Source organism: Anomalospiza imberbis, chromosome 2, assembly GCF_031753505.1.
Source record: "Anomalospiza imberbis isolate Cuckoo-Finch-1a 21T00152 chromosome 2, ASM3175350v1, whole genome shotgun sequence".
In the NCBI taxonomy this organism is placed as follows: Eukaryota; Metazoa; Chordata; class Aves; order Passeriformes; family Viduidae; genus Anomalospiza; species Anomalospiza imberbis.
The window spans coordinates 20,571,628-20,586,597 of record NC_089682.1 but is presented as its reverse complement, the minus strand read 5'-3'; the positions used below and the strand labels follow the sequence as shown (position 1 = coordinate 20,586,597).

The window sequence follows — 14,970 nt, the reverse complement described above, 5'->3', positions numbered from 1 at the left end:
TAGCACAGATTTGTGATGGTTCATCTCAAGTAGAGCTTTGCTAAGTCCAAGAGAAGACTTTATCATGCAAGTTACCAATGTTGTCATGAGACAGTAGTACCAGAATGGTTTTCACTATTCGTTTCTCTCCAGCTGTACTTGTGTCAAACTGTCCTGAAAGATACTAAGCAAGGATGACATTCATATAGGCATGAAATTGAAACAGATTTTAATGGGTATCTGGGTCCTATGGAGGGATGTAGCACACAAACTTGCAGGTATGTGGACCAACAGGCCCTCCTGCATGGTGGCGATGCTGTGTCTGTGCTGCCACTTGCCTGGAGAGCTTTGGGGTTGCCTCACAGCTGTGGGACAAAGGGACAAGGTGCAGGACCAAGTCTCAAAGCCCTTTGCGCTCATTCCTGTGCATGCCACGTCCATGGTCTGGCAGTGCACAGACGACCTGTCTGTAGCATGTTGGCTACTGGAAGTCCCTACCACTGTACTGGGTACTGACACCACTGCAACAGTAAGGTGGTAGTGGTCTGGTTTTTATAGTGAGAATTTACCCCCGGCGTGGTATAGGAAATAGTTTGTGTAAGGAACGTGGTAAAGAACCACACATGGGTGTTTTATCCTTACCTCGCTCTTCAAAAATAAGGTGCACAAACAAGACACAGCCCAGTTCTGCAGTGAAATGCTCAGATGTGTTTGGAGAAATCAGCATTTTGATCCCAGCTACCAGCTGTACTGTTTTTAGCAGCAAAGATAAAAATCAGAAATAATCAAAAAAGCCTTATTCACATATTCTGTCTTTGGGGCAAATCCTTCAGACTGCCTCTTGTTTATCCTTCCAGGTCCATCACTCTTGTGTTCTTTGCACTGCAATTGCCTCATTTAAAATGGGTGCCATGGCTGGTAATCACCACTGTTCCATATAGCAGATGGCTGAGCCTTTTGGAGGTTTCTGGAAGCTCCTTTTTTGTCCCAGCAACATGGTGTCACCTCAAAGCCAGTGTTTCCTCTACTAGACTGTGGCCTGTCTCATCACAATTGATGCCTGTCAGTGCCCATTCTTACAGACCAGCTCAGAACTCAAGATACTTCACATTTATTTTAGTGTATATTTAATATTAAGTGTCAGCTGAAAAAGAAACTGCACTTTATTCTAGCTTTTTGGGAGGAATGTTCATTCTAAAAATTCAGCTGTGTTATTTTACTCACATCTCAGTCAGGTACAGCTGGTTCTATTAGGAACTCATGCCATCACATTCATTTCACCTCAAAACTCTGAATGTGAAGTAAAGATGAAATATTTAAATGCTAATGTTTTGTTTTGTCATGCTTTTACTGAAAATCCAGGTATATTAAGTGAAAAGTTAAATTTGAGATAATGTTAATATATTTGCCCTCTCACCAAACTTAAAGATGGGATATCGCTAGAGAAATTGTTCCATCTTTATAAAGTTGCAATCTTCCTTAAGGTTTTGAGCCTGTAGTGCTACTCGTAAGATTTAAAGCACATTTTTGTTGTATGACATGCATGGAAACGCACGCGCACACAGACCAACGGTTACTACACCATCAGACAATCATGTATTTTGGCCTAATTGGTTTGAAACAAGTGGACACATACCATTGTCCCTGGGTTTGTCCTAATTGCAATTTTGTGCTCATGTAAGGAAGAAAATCCTTGATTCTGTTTAGTGGCAGCATTCCCAATTGACTTCAGTTGTTCCAAGACTGATGAGGTATCTTGGTTCTCAAACTAAATCCAATCATGTGTTTTGATTTCTCAAGCCTCTGTAATTCCTTCCTTTTTTCATTTTGTTTGCAAGCTCTACTGTCAACCATTGCTTTCCCATTAGTCTTTCTTTGGCTTCCCAGAACTTTCCATATAAGATATTAGTGTAAATAACATTTCTGGTTTTTAAAAATTTGAAGGTGCCTCATCTTAGAACGAAGCTATGAAAGAGGTAAAACACAGTTGCACTAATTAGCAAGAGCGGTTGTATTTTTTTTTTCCTTTTTTCCCCTTAGCAAAGAGACAAAAAGGAAAAAATCAATACTGGAAAACCCATTTCATTTTGCAGCAAAGGCAGCTGGAAAAGATCCACTTGAACTCTTAGAACTAAAATGCTGGAAGCTGATGTAATTAAGTAAACCAGCTGAGAACTGAAAAACAACCTGATCAAACTAAGGGATTATAGCTATGAAAGATCTGATGCACTGTTCAGAATCTTTTGTTAGAGGAAGTAAAGTTTGCTGGGAATTTGGTGCTTAAAGGCTTGTCTTCTGTTGATGATTAGTTATTTTGCTCTGGGAATTGTTGATTAATTGAAAAATGTTTGAATAGCACTTACAAATTGTTGGAATATCTCTTGTTGCCCTTTCTTTAAATAAATAGATGTGGGTTTGGTTCCAAATGGCTCTTCAGTTTGAAATGTAACTTATAATTTATTGAAGACTAGTATTCATGCAGAAATAAAATTTCTGCAATTATGTCCACCAAAGTTTTTAACTCGTCAAATTATTTTTATAAATATCTTTGTGATACTTTTTTCCTTAATTTTATTTTTTGGTAGTTTACTGGATGATGTGTTCTTTTGTTAACATTTTTTCCAGGACAGGACAACCATTTTGATAATTCATTGCAGATTTTTAAAACAATACAGTAGGAACAGTTGCAATTTCAAAAAAGATTCATCTGTTCAAAGACAACTCTTTATAGATATTGCATAGTACACCAGCCTTCTCCCTGGACAACATTTTGATTTTATTGAAATGAAAACCTCATTTTTGTCAGATTTGCCTATACAGCATTTGATTCATCTAGAGTGACCTCTTGAAGACAGAATTGCAGGTTAATTGATCACTGTCAAATGTCTGTAGATGGTATTCCTCCTTTTTCTCTGATTGGCACCAGATTTGGAACACTGATATAGTTGAGCTCACTGGCTAATAATAATATGAGATACCCTAATGTGTCAGCATCCAAGGTAGGCTTTTATTATATCCATGCCTTTTTTTTTTTTAAGCTCTCAGTTACAGGTTTGGTTGTTACAACTTTTCATCTGAGTGTGGTCTTACAGGCAGCAGTGAGAACAGGAATGAACTGTGGCTCCCTGGTTTTGTTTTGGTATAGTGTGGTCTTTTAAAAATCAGCAGAAGGTCACTGTTAATAAATGGGCTTAAAACCAAAATAAGAGCCAGGCTTAACTTTTGGCAGTGCAGGATTTTTGACAGGCCTATTGTCTTCAATAGAGCCATTGAGGTCCCTGTCCTTACTGATGTGCTGTAAACATGGGTGACAGACATCTAAGTGGGACAGTGCATACTGCACAACTCAATAACCATTCCCAAAGGAAATCACTCTGTTCTGGGGAATCTCAGCTTTTGTTTTCCCCAAAACAACAAATACGCTACTGCTCTTGTAAAGAAAGCTTCAAAATATTAACAGTGTAAGTGATGCAAAGACATCTGTGAGCATCTATAACAAGCGTAGAACAATAGTTCTGAGATATTTGAATCACCTCATCATCACTAAATGGTTTGGGTGACATTTACAGAGTGAGGATAGTTAACTTATTTGCGTCCTCACTAAGAAAGGCCGGGGAAGAAGCAGTGCAACTCTTATTGGGAGCACATCTTGATTTGCTTTCTTAAGTGCAAGGTCTCTAGAATGAGCAACTGTTTATATTTTAGATTTGGTGGTTTTGAAGCAAGGTGTCTTGATCAAGCCTTGCAAGGAGGAATCCGGAAGTCATGCTTGCTCAAGCTGCATTTTGAACAGGGTTCACTGTTAATTTGGTCACTGATAGTGGAGTCAGGAAAGAGCCATTCTTCCGTGCTTTATACCTTGTAATCTGAAGGAGTGTGATGGTCTCAATTCCATTGTCAGGATACTTGTGAAGAAAAGATGTTTTGCTCTTTAAGTTCATGAAATGGCAGGAGAGGCTGTGAGGGCAGAAGAAGCAGAGTGTGCTTTTTTTCCTCTCCCAGAAGTTTGGTTTGGCATTTTGAGAAAGCAGCATGCTGGAGTTCCTCCACAAGAAGAGGCAGCTATGATAGAAGCCAAGACTGAGGAATGCATTGGTGAGGGCCAAACAGAGCTCGTTAGCCTTTGGGGAAGAGCTGCTGGCTACTGACTCTGCTCTGGCTCTACGTAAGACACATCCCAGAAATACAGAAGCGTAGGCCTCATTGAAAGTTTCTGATGAAAGTATTTTTCACCAGAAAACACAGAGATTGCCTAAATGACTCATTTTGTGAGAAGTGGCTTCTGGCTTTAGGAAATGTTTTTCATTAAACTACGGAGCATATACAAAACAGTAACACATTGATTTGGCTGTGCTGTCACAGTGCCTTCCTAGAGTCTGTTTCAGTAATTACATTCACATTCTCTTCTCTGAGATGAGGAGAGTGTCTTGGGTCCTGAGAGATGCCCTTTGGTGCACAGGTCCATCTTGGGTGAGAAAATGGGAGCATAAGTGTGTGAACTCTGGTTCCCATGCAGCAGGGCATCAAGTCGACAACATTAAATGTTTGAATTTTCTGGAATGTTTTCATTTTTATGAAACCTCTGCTTTTTGCCTTTTTTTTCCCCAAAGCAAATACACAATTTCTCTTTACTCCTCCCTATCATTTTAATGACAATGTTGTTGTTATCATTAAAATTTCAGTTGTGAAAAGACATTTTAGCCTCTGCAGGAGATAAATGAAAATTTGAGTGTTTCAGCTGGGGTTTGCCCCAAGGAGGGCATGGGAGGAGAAGGGGACAGTGTTTATTTTACCACAATGACTCAAAAAAAAAAAAAAAATCCACTCTCCCAAGAAGTTGACAACTGCTCAGCACTCAGTTAAAGCAGACTGGAGCTTGCAGAATTTTTGAAGGTGTAAGATGAGAGCCAGACCAGCCCACCTGATAAATTTCTGTTAGGAGGGCTGGATGCTCAGATGGGAAGTGCCCAAGTTCCTATTTAGGTTTCAGGTTTAGGTTTTAGTTTAGGTGTTTTCCCTAAATGTCTGACCTGTTTCTACCTTCCTGAGGGGAAGATTGACTGGTAATTCCCAGTCTCTATGGATGGCATGCTGGTTCAAGTAGCAAATGTAAACTCATTTTCTGAAATAACCTCAGCTGTGCCCTGCCCCTTGGTTAGCCTGAAGGGCAGGACATGGCCCTGGGGGACCCAGTGACCATCGTTTAGAAAAGAGGCAGAGGAGTTGAGTCTTCAGATGCTATTTCAAAACTGAAAAGAACATTTTCCCTTGATTCTTCAGCCAGATCTCCCTTATTTATGGCAGCAGTCCTAAAATATGCCTGGCAGAGGAAGAGCAATCATTTTGAGTAAGGGGATGATGGAATGTAAATAAACTCTTCTTAGCTGACCTGGCTATCACTGTGCTGAACCATGGCTATATGTGAGGCTGCCTTCTCCAGAGCCACTTGCATGGCCCATTAGCAGGATTCCCAGTGCACCAGGAAGGTTTAATTTGAGAGCAGTGGTATGTGGGTGCACAGAGCCAGATCAAGTCCTGTGGTTACTCTGGGAAGCAGGCTGGCCTGGCTGCCTGGAGCACAGGGAGGCATGCTGCAGTTCCAGCTTCACTGAAGCCAGCTCAGTGCCAGGTGAAGCATTTGGTTCAGCAAAAGACAAGCAGCCCTAGAAGCACACCGGTGGTATTTGAGGTAATATCCCAGATTTTCCACCCTATATGGGAAGCATTTCTGCAAACCTGTCCTGGTAGGACTAAGAGTTGTTTATTTAAAATAAGTGTTTTTGAATGATCCCTTCCCATTATGTGTAATTGGCTGCAGGAAAAAGTGTTTCAAGTAAAGAAAGTTCAAACACGTTTGAATGCTTTTTGTTAATCCTCTTGACATTTTGAAGAATTAAGATGTTATTGCTGGTTTAAATGTGAAATGTCTCCAAAGGCACATCAGTATTGTTTATAAACTGCACTTCATTTCTTTTAAAAAGCTATTAATCTAGGTAATACCAGTTGTCTGTAATAAAAGGAGGCCATCAATTAGCAGAAATAAATCTATCACAGTGGTGACTGAAAGTTTCTGTGATTTGCTACAGAAGTTTACATTTCTACTTTTAAAAAATATATTGAGGGAGAGGCTAGTTGTTTGTTCCTTATGAGTCAGTCATGGAGATACACAAAACATAAGGATGTTGCTCTCCTCCCCACCGTGTCTTTTTTTAGCTACTTTTATTTGTACTGTTTATTTGCAGAGAGGAAGGGACTCAAAAAGAGCATTAATGAAATTGAGTGTGGTCAGCCAGATTTCTAATGAATAGATTTCTCTGGGTAAGAGGCAAAATCTGTGTCTTGCTTTGGATGGGTAGAAGCTTTACAGTTCTGATTGCTACACTGACATCTGTGGAAGAGAAGAAACCTTAATATATGAGTGGAGATGATCTGGTTATTTGTGGCATGGTAATAATGTGTGTATAAAGATATGATCTGACACATGTGTCAAAGTAATTCCTTTTGACTGACTTCAGAGAAAATGCATTGTAAATTCAACTATTACTGGGTATGCTTGGGATTCTGATACAAAGGTAGCTGCTATAGAGGGTTTTTTTTCTGGAGTTGGGAGACTGTTTTGCAATCACACTGATTTTCTCTGATTTTAATTTATTTAAGAAAAGTCATCTTTAGAAAAACAAACAACACCCAGCATTCTTCCTTTCCCTTGCCTCCCCTTTCCCAAAGCAACCCTCCGTATGTGGGAAATAACATGTTAATATCTAAAATTGTCAGGATGCACCCAGAAATGGCATTTGAAGGTTTTGATTTTTTTTTAATAAAGTTCATCCTACCACAGAGTACGTCATTGCTGAAACTGAATTTTTGTAAGCGGTTTCATCTTTACCAACTTTCCTACCACCAAACTCTGAAGCTGCTATTTTTAAAATGCTTTTAGAAGTGGGGGGTTTTTTCAACCCACAGCGATCAAATTATCTTGATTTATTACTATCATGGCCATAGCAACGATACAGATGTATTTTAAGCACTCGGAGATTAAAATGGCCTTAACTGTTGCTGTGAATGTCTGTCCTGTTCTTCATTGTACAGCAATGATTATGCAAAAAGGGCACAGGAGGCTATTAATTATTCAGGTCCAAGCCTGTTTATCTGGAAAAAGTGTGTATAAAGTTATACTGGAAGTGGTGCTTTCACTTCCTGAAGTTGCCAGCCTTGGTAACTTCAGTCCTAACCACTATCTGTGCTTCCAGTCTCCTAATCGTGTGGCAGAGAAGTTTGAGCCCATTTTACAGATGAGGGATTGAGGAGAGACTGAGTGGCTTCCCAGGGCAATACGTGGCATGTGTGACAGGGATAGATGTTGGATACAGCTGATGCCGTCCTCAGCCAGAATCTTAGCAGAAAGCATTCATCCTTTCCAAAGGAGATGAAATTTTCCTTATGGAGACTGAATGATTTTCAGTACTTTGTTTCTTCTTGTTCTCCATGAAATGTAAACTGTAACAATTAGGACTCAAGTATTTGAGGAAGATGTCTGCCAAATTAGCAAGCTATGGTTTCATAAGAAAAAACAGCATCCAAGCTATTGATGAAATACAGCCCGGGATAATAAAAGGCTTACCAGGGTTCGAAAGACCTCCATTTACATAAATATGCAAAGACATCTGTTACAGTCATGAGTGACCTGCTGGTTTAAACCATCAGCAGGGGAAGCGTTGTCGATCACCGTCGCCTGCAGTAGCAGGTGCTACTTTAGGCAGCAGGAATTACTGAAGAGGTTTTCGATGAACAAAGACGACCTTTCCACTTGCCAAGAAGAGGCATACGGGAAATCAAAACACCCGGCACACGCCTACAGTCTTTGATTTGTAGCGCGCGGTGAGAGCCCCGCATGCGCCTCTGCGGCCAAAGCTGTATGTGATTACTCACAGGTATGGTGTGGCTGACACAGCTGCAAAGTTTATGTCTGAGGAGTACTTAGGTCTTTAAAACCAAACTACTTAAGTCAGATTCCCAAACAGGAATGAATCATCAAGATTTAATGGAAAACGTTCAAAATAAATTTATCATCTAAACCCAGTGTTTTTATTACCAGAGTATATGCCCAAAATAGTAATGTAAAACCGTCATCCTAAAGGTTGCAATTACTTAAATGAAAAATTGGAGTTTAATTCTTGCTCAACGTTAATGAACAGTGACAGTATAATATTACAGCTGGCTCAAGGTATATGATGTTCTCTCTCTTCCCCTCCGGCCCCATTCATTACATAACATGGTTTTGTAAGGAAAGAATCTGTCTTCAGTGGATGAACAATTGGACAAAAAATTGGATTACAAATTCAGAGCTGCAAAAATATTGTAATTTGGTGTGTTATGCATGACTGTAATTGCCAGCAATACTAAAAGCGCTCACACAGTAAAGAGGAGTCTCCGAAGAGCCTGTAGGAAAGCCACACAAGTAAAGGAGTTGACGTTAGAAAAGTCTTCCAATATTTAAAATGCTCCCTCTGACTCTCTCGTATATGTTAAATACTGCTCCTGAATTGTGCTGAAAGGTGCAGTACAGCCTGAGTACTTGATTCACAGTATTTAATGGATGCCTCACATTGGGATGTTAGAGCTCTAATAACTTTATGACACCTTTAAATACCTTAACAATTCCCACCTCTGTTTTGATAACACATTTCATAGTTAATTAAGATTAAAAAAACCTGTTCTTTTCTCTCCCTTGAACAGAGCGTGGATCACACTTCTCATAAACCTCATCATATTGAGGTTGGGCTAAGATGAGCATAACCAGTGACGAAGTGAATTTCTTGGTGTATCGCTATCTCCAGGAATCGGGTAAATTCTTTGGCTTTCTTCATAACTTCTGGTCATAAATGAAATGGGGAAATTGCCTTTTTGCATGATACTGTTCTAGGGATGTTGCCTTGAGTGTTTCAGACTGATAGACTAAATATTTCTTGCACAAACCCCCCATTTCTTTGAAATCATGGTCTAGAACATAATAAAAGTGCCAACATGCACAGGTACAAAATAAACATTGCAGTTTGGCAAAACAAGAAGTAAATAACATTATGTTAACAAATGCTTTGGTAGTGATATCATGTCAGCCAAAGTAATTTTTGACAGCACAGGCAAAAAAACACATGTATCTTGTATCTTTTTTTTTCTTAGATACTTGAAATTGTTTACATTGAGTTTAGGTTGGCTCTAAAGAGAAATTTGGGTGCAAGTTTCTGATGTTTTAGACCATTCTTAGGGTAATTATGTATGTAAACTGAGCTGCACAAGTGTCATCATGGCACTGTCTCCATACCACTTCCACCTCTAGCTGTTTTCATATTGGGAAATACTACAGGGCTTCAAAATATTTAAAAAAATAAATTGAAACTTACATTTTGGGTTTATTTTATATACGTAGTCTTCTTTCCACTCTTTGACTGCAAGAAGTAGAAAATCTCTTAGCTAATGGAAAATATTCTGTTACTGTAGAGATGATAGGGGAACTGAGAAACATTGTCAAAGTATTTGTAACCAGCATCACCAATATTTTACTTGTTACTGACCCTATGTTTTGTGTTGGTAAAAGTAGAATTGAGTAAAAATATTTCATGTTTCACATGCTAAAACAAACAAACGAATCTGTGGAAAATAGATGTCATCCTGTCAGAAGACTTGAAGCCAGTTTTAGAATAAGCCCTTAAGACCCAAGAGATGTCTTGTACAGAGAACCAGAATCCCAGCAGGTAAAAGGTACTACTCTAGCCTGCTTCTATTCTGGCATTCATTGGATGCATTATTTTGAGTTGTTTCTTTCACTTGCAAGACTATTTCAATCCCAGGAAACTGAATCCCTATGCAAAGCATCTCCACTTAAATTAAGAAGGTTTATCGTACTTCTGTATGGTTTGGTTTTTTGAAACAGTTCTTTGAGAGTCCATAGTTGGCCTGTGTTAGCTGTTGTCTCACACTCTCTAATAATGGAGCTTCTAAAAAGACTTCCAGATCTGGTGTGCAAACAGATGAAAGAAAAAGAGGAGCTAACAAAACTAAAATTTCGTCCAGACAAAGTTTACTTTCAAAAGCAAGCCATTGTGTACTGCACTAGAAAGAGCTTTTAGACATTAGAGCAATGCACCAATAGATGTAATCAAAGCATAAAGAATCCTGGAGTTATTTTACATTATGTTTGGGTTGTAGGAAATTCTGCATAACGGTGTATTAATACAGTAGCTTTTCCTGATGTGAAAAAAACCCAGCCTTTTTTATCCCTCTTGATAGGTCAGGAGGTGAGTTAGCATTGTGTAGTGATTCAGGAGGCTTTACAAGTCAATCAGGAATGGTGGGATCAGCTAAATGTGAGGAAAAAGTTTACAGGGAACTTAACATGCAATTTTATATGTTAATGGCAAGTTGTGCTGCTCTTACATTCTTATCTAAAGGGTAAAACCTTTTTATTATTTGATCCACACATACTGAAGACATACACAAAAACATCGTATCTCTGCTGTTCTGTTGTATTTTATACACATAAGTGAGTGAAAATTGAGGTTAAATATTTGAAGAAATAGTCCAATATACTTCAAACTGAGCATATTGAAATCTAGATGCTAGATAGTGATGTAGATGTGTCTGGCAGTTTGTTAGGAATTCCATTCAGCAAACTAGAATTATAACCAGTGATGAATCCACTAATCTGTTAAAAAAGCTTCTTACATTAGGTTTGAGCCTTTTTTACTACTGTCATCGTTTTTTCCAAAAGGTTTTTATATCTGTATTTTCAGATGAAGTAAGGCAATAAGACAGAAACAGTTATTCAGCATTTTGGCTTTCCACCAGCTACTATAAATGCCATAAGACACAACAGAAAATGAAAGATATTTACTCCACAGCTTCAGAAATAATGCAGGCCAGATTTAAAGGGCTGGTGTTTAAATACAGTCTGAATTCAAACCCCTAAAGTTTAAGTTTGTCAAAAACAGGGTTATTACACTGATTATTTGTTAACTAGCGGAACCCAAAGCTTCTAAAAATTTTCAGACACAACCATTAATGTTGCTTACAAGACCACACAAAAGTTTGCTTCTTGTTTTTCAGGTATCTGTCCTTTGATCTTATTGTGTAAAACTTCCAGGCTTTCTTAAAATGTAGGCAAATGATGGGAGGAAGAGAGAAATAACAAAGGAGGAAAAAAAAGCAAAATGTCCATATAATATTTCATGTATTTTGTATCTGCAAGATACAGAAACACTTGAGATTCTTTGAAGCATTGTAGCAAAGGTGCTGAAGGGGGCTCTGCAATTCCTTATGAAAATGCTGGCAAGTGATTCTAGTAGGTGTTCAGCTCTTGTAAACTTGAAGTTAGAAGTAAAATTCTATAACTATATATTTCCTCCTTCATTTTCTGTCAGATCAGAAACCTTGCGCAGGAGAGTATTAATAGAGTTGAACTGTCTAAACCATTATTGTTGCTTTTTTACAAATCTTGGCATTCTGAAGAGAATTTCAGTGAACTGGAAAAAGCAAATGTTGTGCCAAAATTTTTAAAGGTTAAACAAGATGATCCAGGTAACTATAGGTCAAGGACAATATTTGGAAGGCTGAGACTAAATATCTTCAACAAATCTGAAGAGATGACATCATGCCAAATGCCAGCCAGCAAGTTTTTATGAATAATAGATCTTGTCAAACATACTTGATACTGCTTTTTCCAAGATCAGAAATGAAGTTGACAGAGATAGCTGTGCTGAAAGTAATAGACTACTTTATGATATTTATTTGGTCTTGTTGACGTGGTGGTTAAAACCAAAATCAAATAACAATGAGTAAAATCAGTGTAATCCAGAGTTATCAAATGGATAAAAATGGGATAACAGAAACATCTTGAAAAGTGATCATCTCAAGGGTTACTTCTAGTAAGAACTCACAGGAATCTCTTCTTGGCATAATGCTGTTCAGCAACTTTATTGGTTACCTGGAAGGAAATACCAAATGATTACCAAGTACATCTACAGATGGAATGAAATAGTAAGTTGTGGTATTTGGTGAGTTATACTGACTGATAATGGGGTTTGGCAGAAAAAAGTACAGCCAGGGAGACTGCTCTGAGTTGCCTGCTGCTGGAGGAGCAGGGTGGAGAAGATGCCTGATCTAGGGGCAGTGCCCTCCCTTACAAGACAAGCCTGGGACAAGTTAAGGCTCTAAATGTTTAGCTGTGTTAAAATAAGTAAGTAAATAGTTGCTTCTTCACACAGGTGACTGTCTCAGTGCTTATCTATGTCCAGAAAATCAAAGCAGTCTATCACAATTTCCATTTATGCTCCGTAGCTTAATGCTATAGGAATTTCACCACTAAGGTGACTAGGTGTTAACCACTTCCACAGTAAGACCATGAATACCCCTTTCTTGACATCCAAAGAGAACAAGTGATTATTTTCAGTTCAAGTTATCCTTCCTACTCAAAGTCAAGTCTTGCAATGTCTAGTTTTCTCCTTTTTTATTATGAATGTTTTTGGTGCACAGTTTAAAGGAGTCATTCTTAAAAGTGTTCAGGCCTTTCAAGCATTATTTATCTCAGGAGTCAAAACTTCTTAAAGTCAGGCTGTGTTTATTTGTAGGTATCTTGATACAAAGTCTACCTTTAAATGAAATATTGGCCCCAGTTAGGTACATCTGTGCTAAGAGTGTACAACCAGTGGAGATAGAAGCACACAAAATACTCCTGTGGTGGAAGCAGTTATATCAACAAAGCAGGTGCATTGAGCAAGTGAAACAAGCTATACCAAAGTAACCACGGTTCTGGCATCAAATTATGTTAATTACAATAAATAGTAGATAATATTAAGACTAACATATAATAAAAATAATAACATTAGTTGTATTAACTTTGCACCTGAGAAACATGCTTTTGCTAGCAGCCACCTTCATTGTTGACATAGACTTTCTTTTGGGTTTCTTCAGTTTTTGGAAAAAAATTACACAATTCATAATGTAGAGTTTTCCTGTTCCTTTTTTTTCCAAAAGAGAAACAGATAATTATTTTTCTTTTGGAATCACAAAAGACAGTACAATGCAATGAGGAGTAATAAGGATCCCAAGGAAATTTCTAAGAGGTGAGAGAGGATGGCAAAACCAAAGGGAAATCAAATGTCTTGCATACTTTTTAATCTTAAATGTGTTGCCATCTGTTGTGAGTGCAAATCCTCTGTCCAAATGCTACAATAAATTGCCTTCCCTACCCAGCCCAACATGTCAATTCAGTTATTAAAGCTTTTTCAAATGGAGTATTTTTGATGCATTGATCATTTAACAGTGTTCCTTTTCTAGTATTTATAGGCATGTTGCAGTCTGGAATTCTTGTCTGAAAATCAGGCCCCCAGTTGCCTGTGGCTTACACTGTTCTCTCGTAGAACACTGATTGTGACGAATGTCTTGCAATGACTGGTTAGAGTTAAGATTGTATAAGTTTCCATTTTCACTCAAATTTTTACTTTTTGATTTGAGTTTTTCCATGTTTTATGACACATCCTTGATAACTGTTCCCCAGTGTATAATCTGCACCATGTACGATCTTTACCACGTCTAAGACAATAAAAACAGTAGCTAGATGCTTTTGCTAAAAAAGATGTCAATGACATTTTTAGATGGCGACTTGGGACAATTTGCCATTTTACTTTGGAATTTTCATTTGTTTTCTTCCCAACCGTAAAAATTAAGACAGCTAATAAAAAAGGTTTTTTTCCCCTCTGTAAATTCAGGATTTTAGCAGCACATTGGTCTGCCTGGTTTGTAGTTGACAGATTTTCTTTGTTTTCCTAGAGAAAAAGATTTTCTCTCAGGTTTTAAGCATTGATTCAAGGGCACAGAGCAAAGGGTTTCTGTAAATCACTTTTGTAGTTAGGCATGTACAAATATGGGCTTTTCCTATTAACCACATCCAAGGCATTTTGCTGTTATTTTTACCTTTGGAAATTATGAGAGAATCCAAAATGTGGGTATTACGATGTTTCTGGGATTTCATCCTTGTGATGAAACTAAATACTAATAGTTGGAATAGTACTAAATTACTTTTTTTCCCATTGACATTTGCAATTTTTTGAAAAGGAAGCAACAAAAATTGAAGGAAACTACCTTTTTTATTGAATAAGTCTCTTTTTCAATCCAGAAATTTTACAGAAAATGTAAATATCATAGTTTGCTTGCGTAAGTTCTCCAGCTCTAGGGGATGGCTGAACATCAGTATTATATTCTTTTGAATTGGTGCCTGATGCAACAGTCTCTACTTACATAAGCCTGTGTAATTTTTCTCTGAAGTCCATACTTTGCGTGCATGAGGTATGTTTAGAGTATTTTTTGAGCAACTGTGTATGGCACAGAGTTCCTGAGTCACAGACGAGAGACGTGCATGTTGAAAATAATTCAGATTAAGCAAAGCATAAAAGATTGGCATATATAGGTCAGCTAAATTTGCTTCAAAGCTAACTGTTTCCTTTGTGTAGGAAGACTGCTGCGAGGTAGAAGAGGAATGTGCATGCAAAACAGTGCATGTATTTTTCTTAAATTATTAAAATTTATTCCTTGAAGAATAATTCATTAGAAGAATGAATCACTTGGTCAATAAAGGCAATTGTCCAGTGTGGCAATAAAAGCAATATAATGCACTGATGGCAGAGTCAGTGGATACTGATTTTTCTTTTGCCCTTTTTTTATGTTTTCTTGCAATTTGGCTCATTAGGATCCTAGGGGGGCTCAGTCTGGATAGTATCTCAGGAGATGGCAGAATCAGAGAATAGTTCAGGTTGGCAGGGGCCATTGCAGATCATCTAATCCATCTCCCCTGCCCACAGCAGGGTCAGCTGCAGCAGCTTGCCCAGGCCTGTGTCCAGTTGGGTTTTGAATATCTCCTAAGGATCGAGAGTCCACAACTTCACTGGACAGCCAGTTCCAATGCTTTTATCACCCCCTCAGTAAAAAAAGGTTTATTGT

General features: G+C 38.2%; 1 protein-coding gene across 2 annotated transcripts in view; it reads left to right on the top strand.

Annotated features, from left to right (window-relative positions):
• The window catches only part of TBL1X (transducin beta like 1 X-linked), a 193,331-nt gene that overhangs the window by 130,499 nt on the left and 47,862 nt on the right, over positions 1-14,970 (top strand). For both annotated transcript variants that reach the window (XM_068180102.1, XM_068180101.1), the window contains one exon: positions 8,716-8,823. In XM_068180102.1, coding sequence (XP_068036203.1) covers positions 8,766-8,823 — 58 coding nt within the window. In that variant the 5' untranslated portion in view covers positions 8,716-8,765. The remainder of the gene's footprint in view (positions 1-8,715; positions 8,824-14,970) is intronic.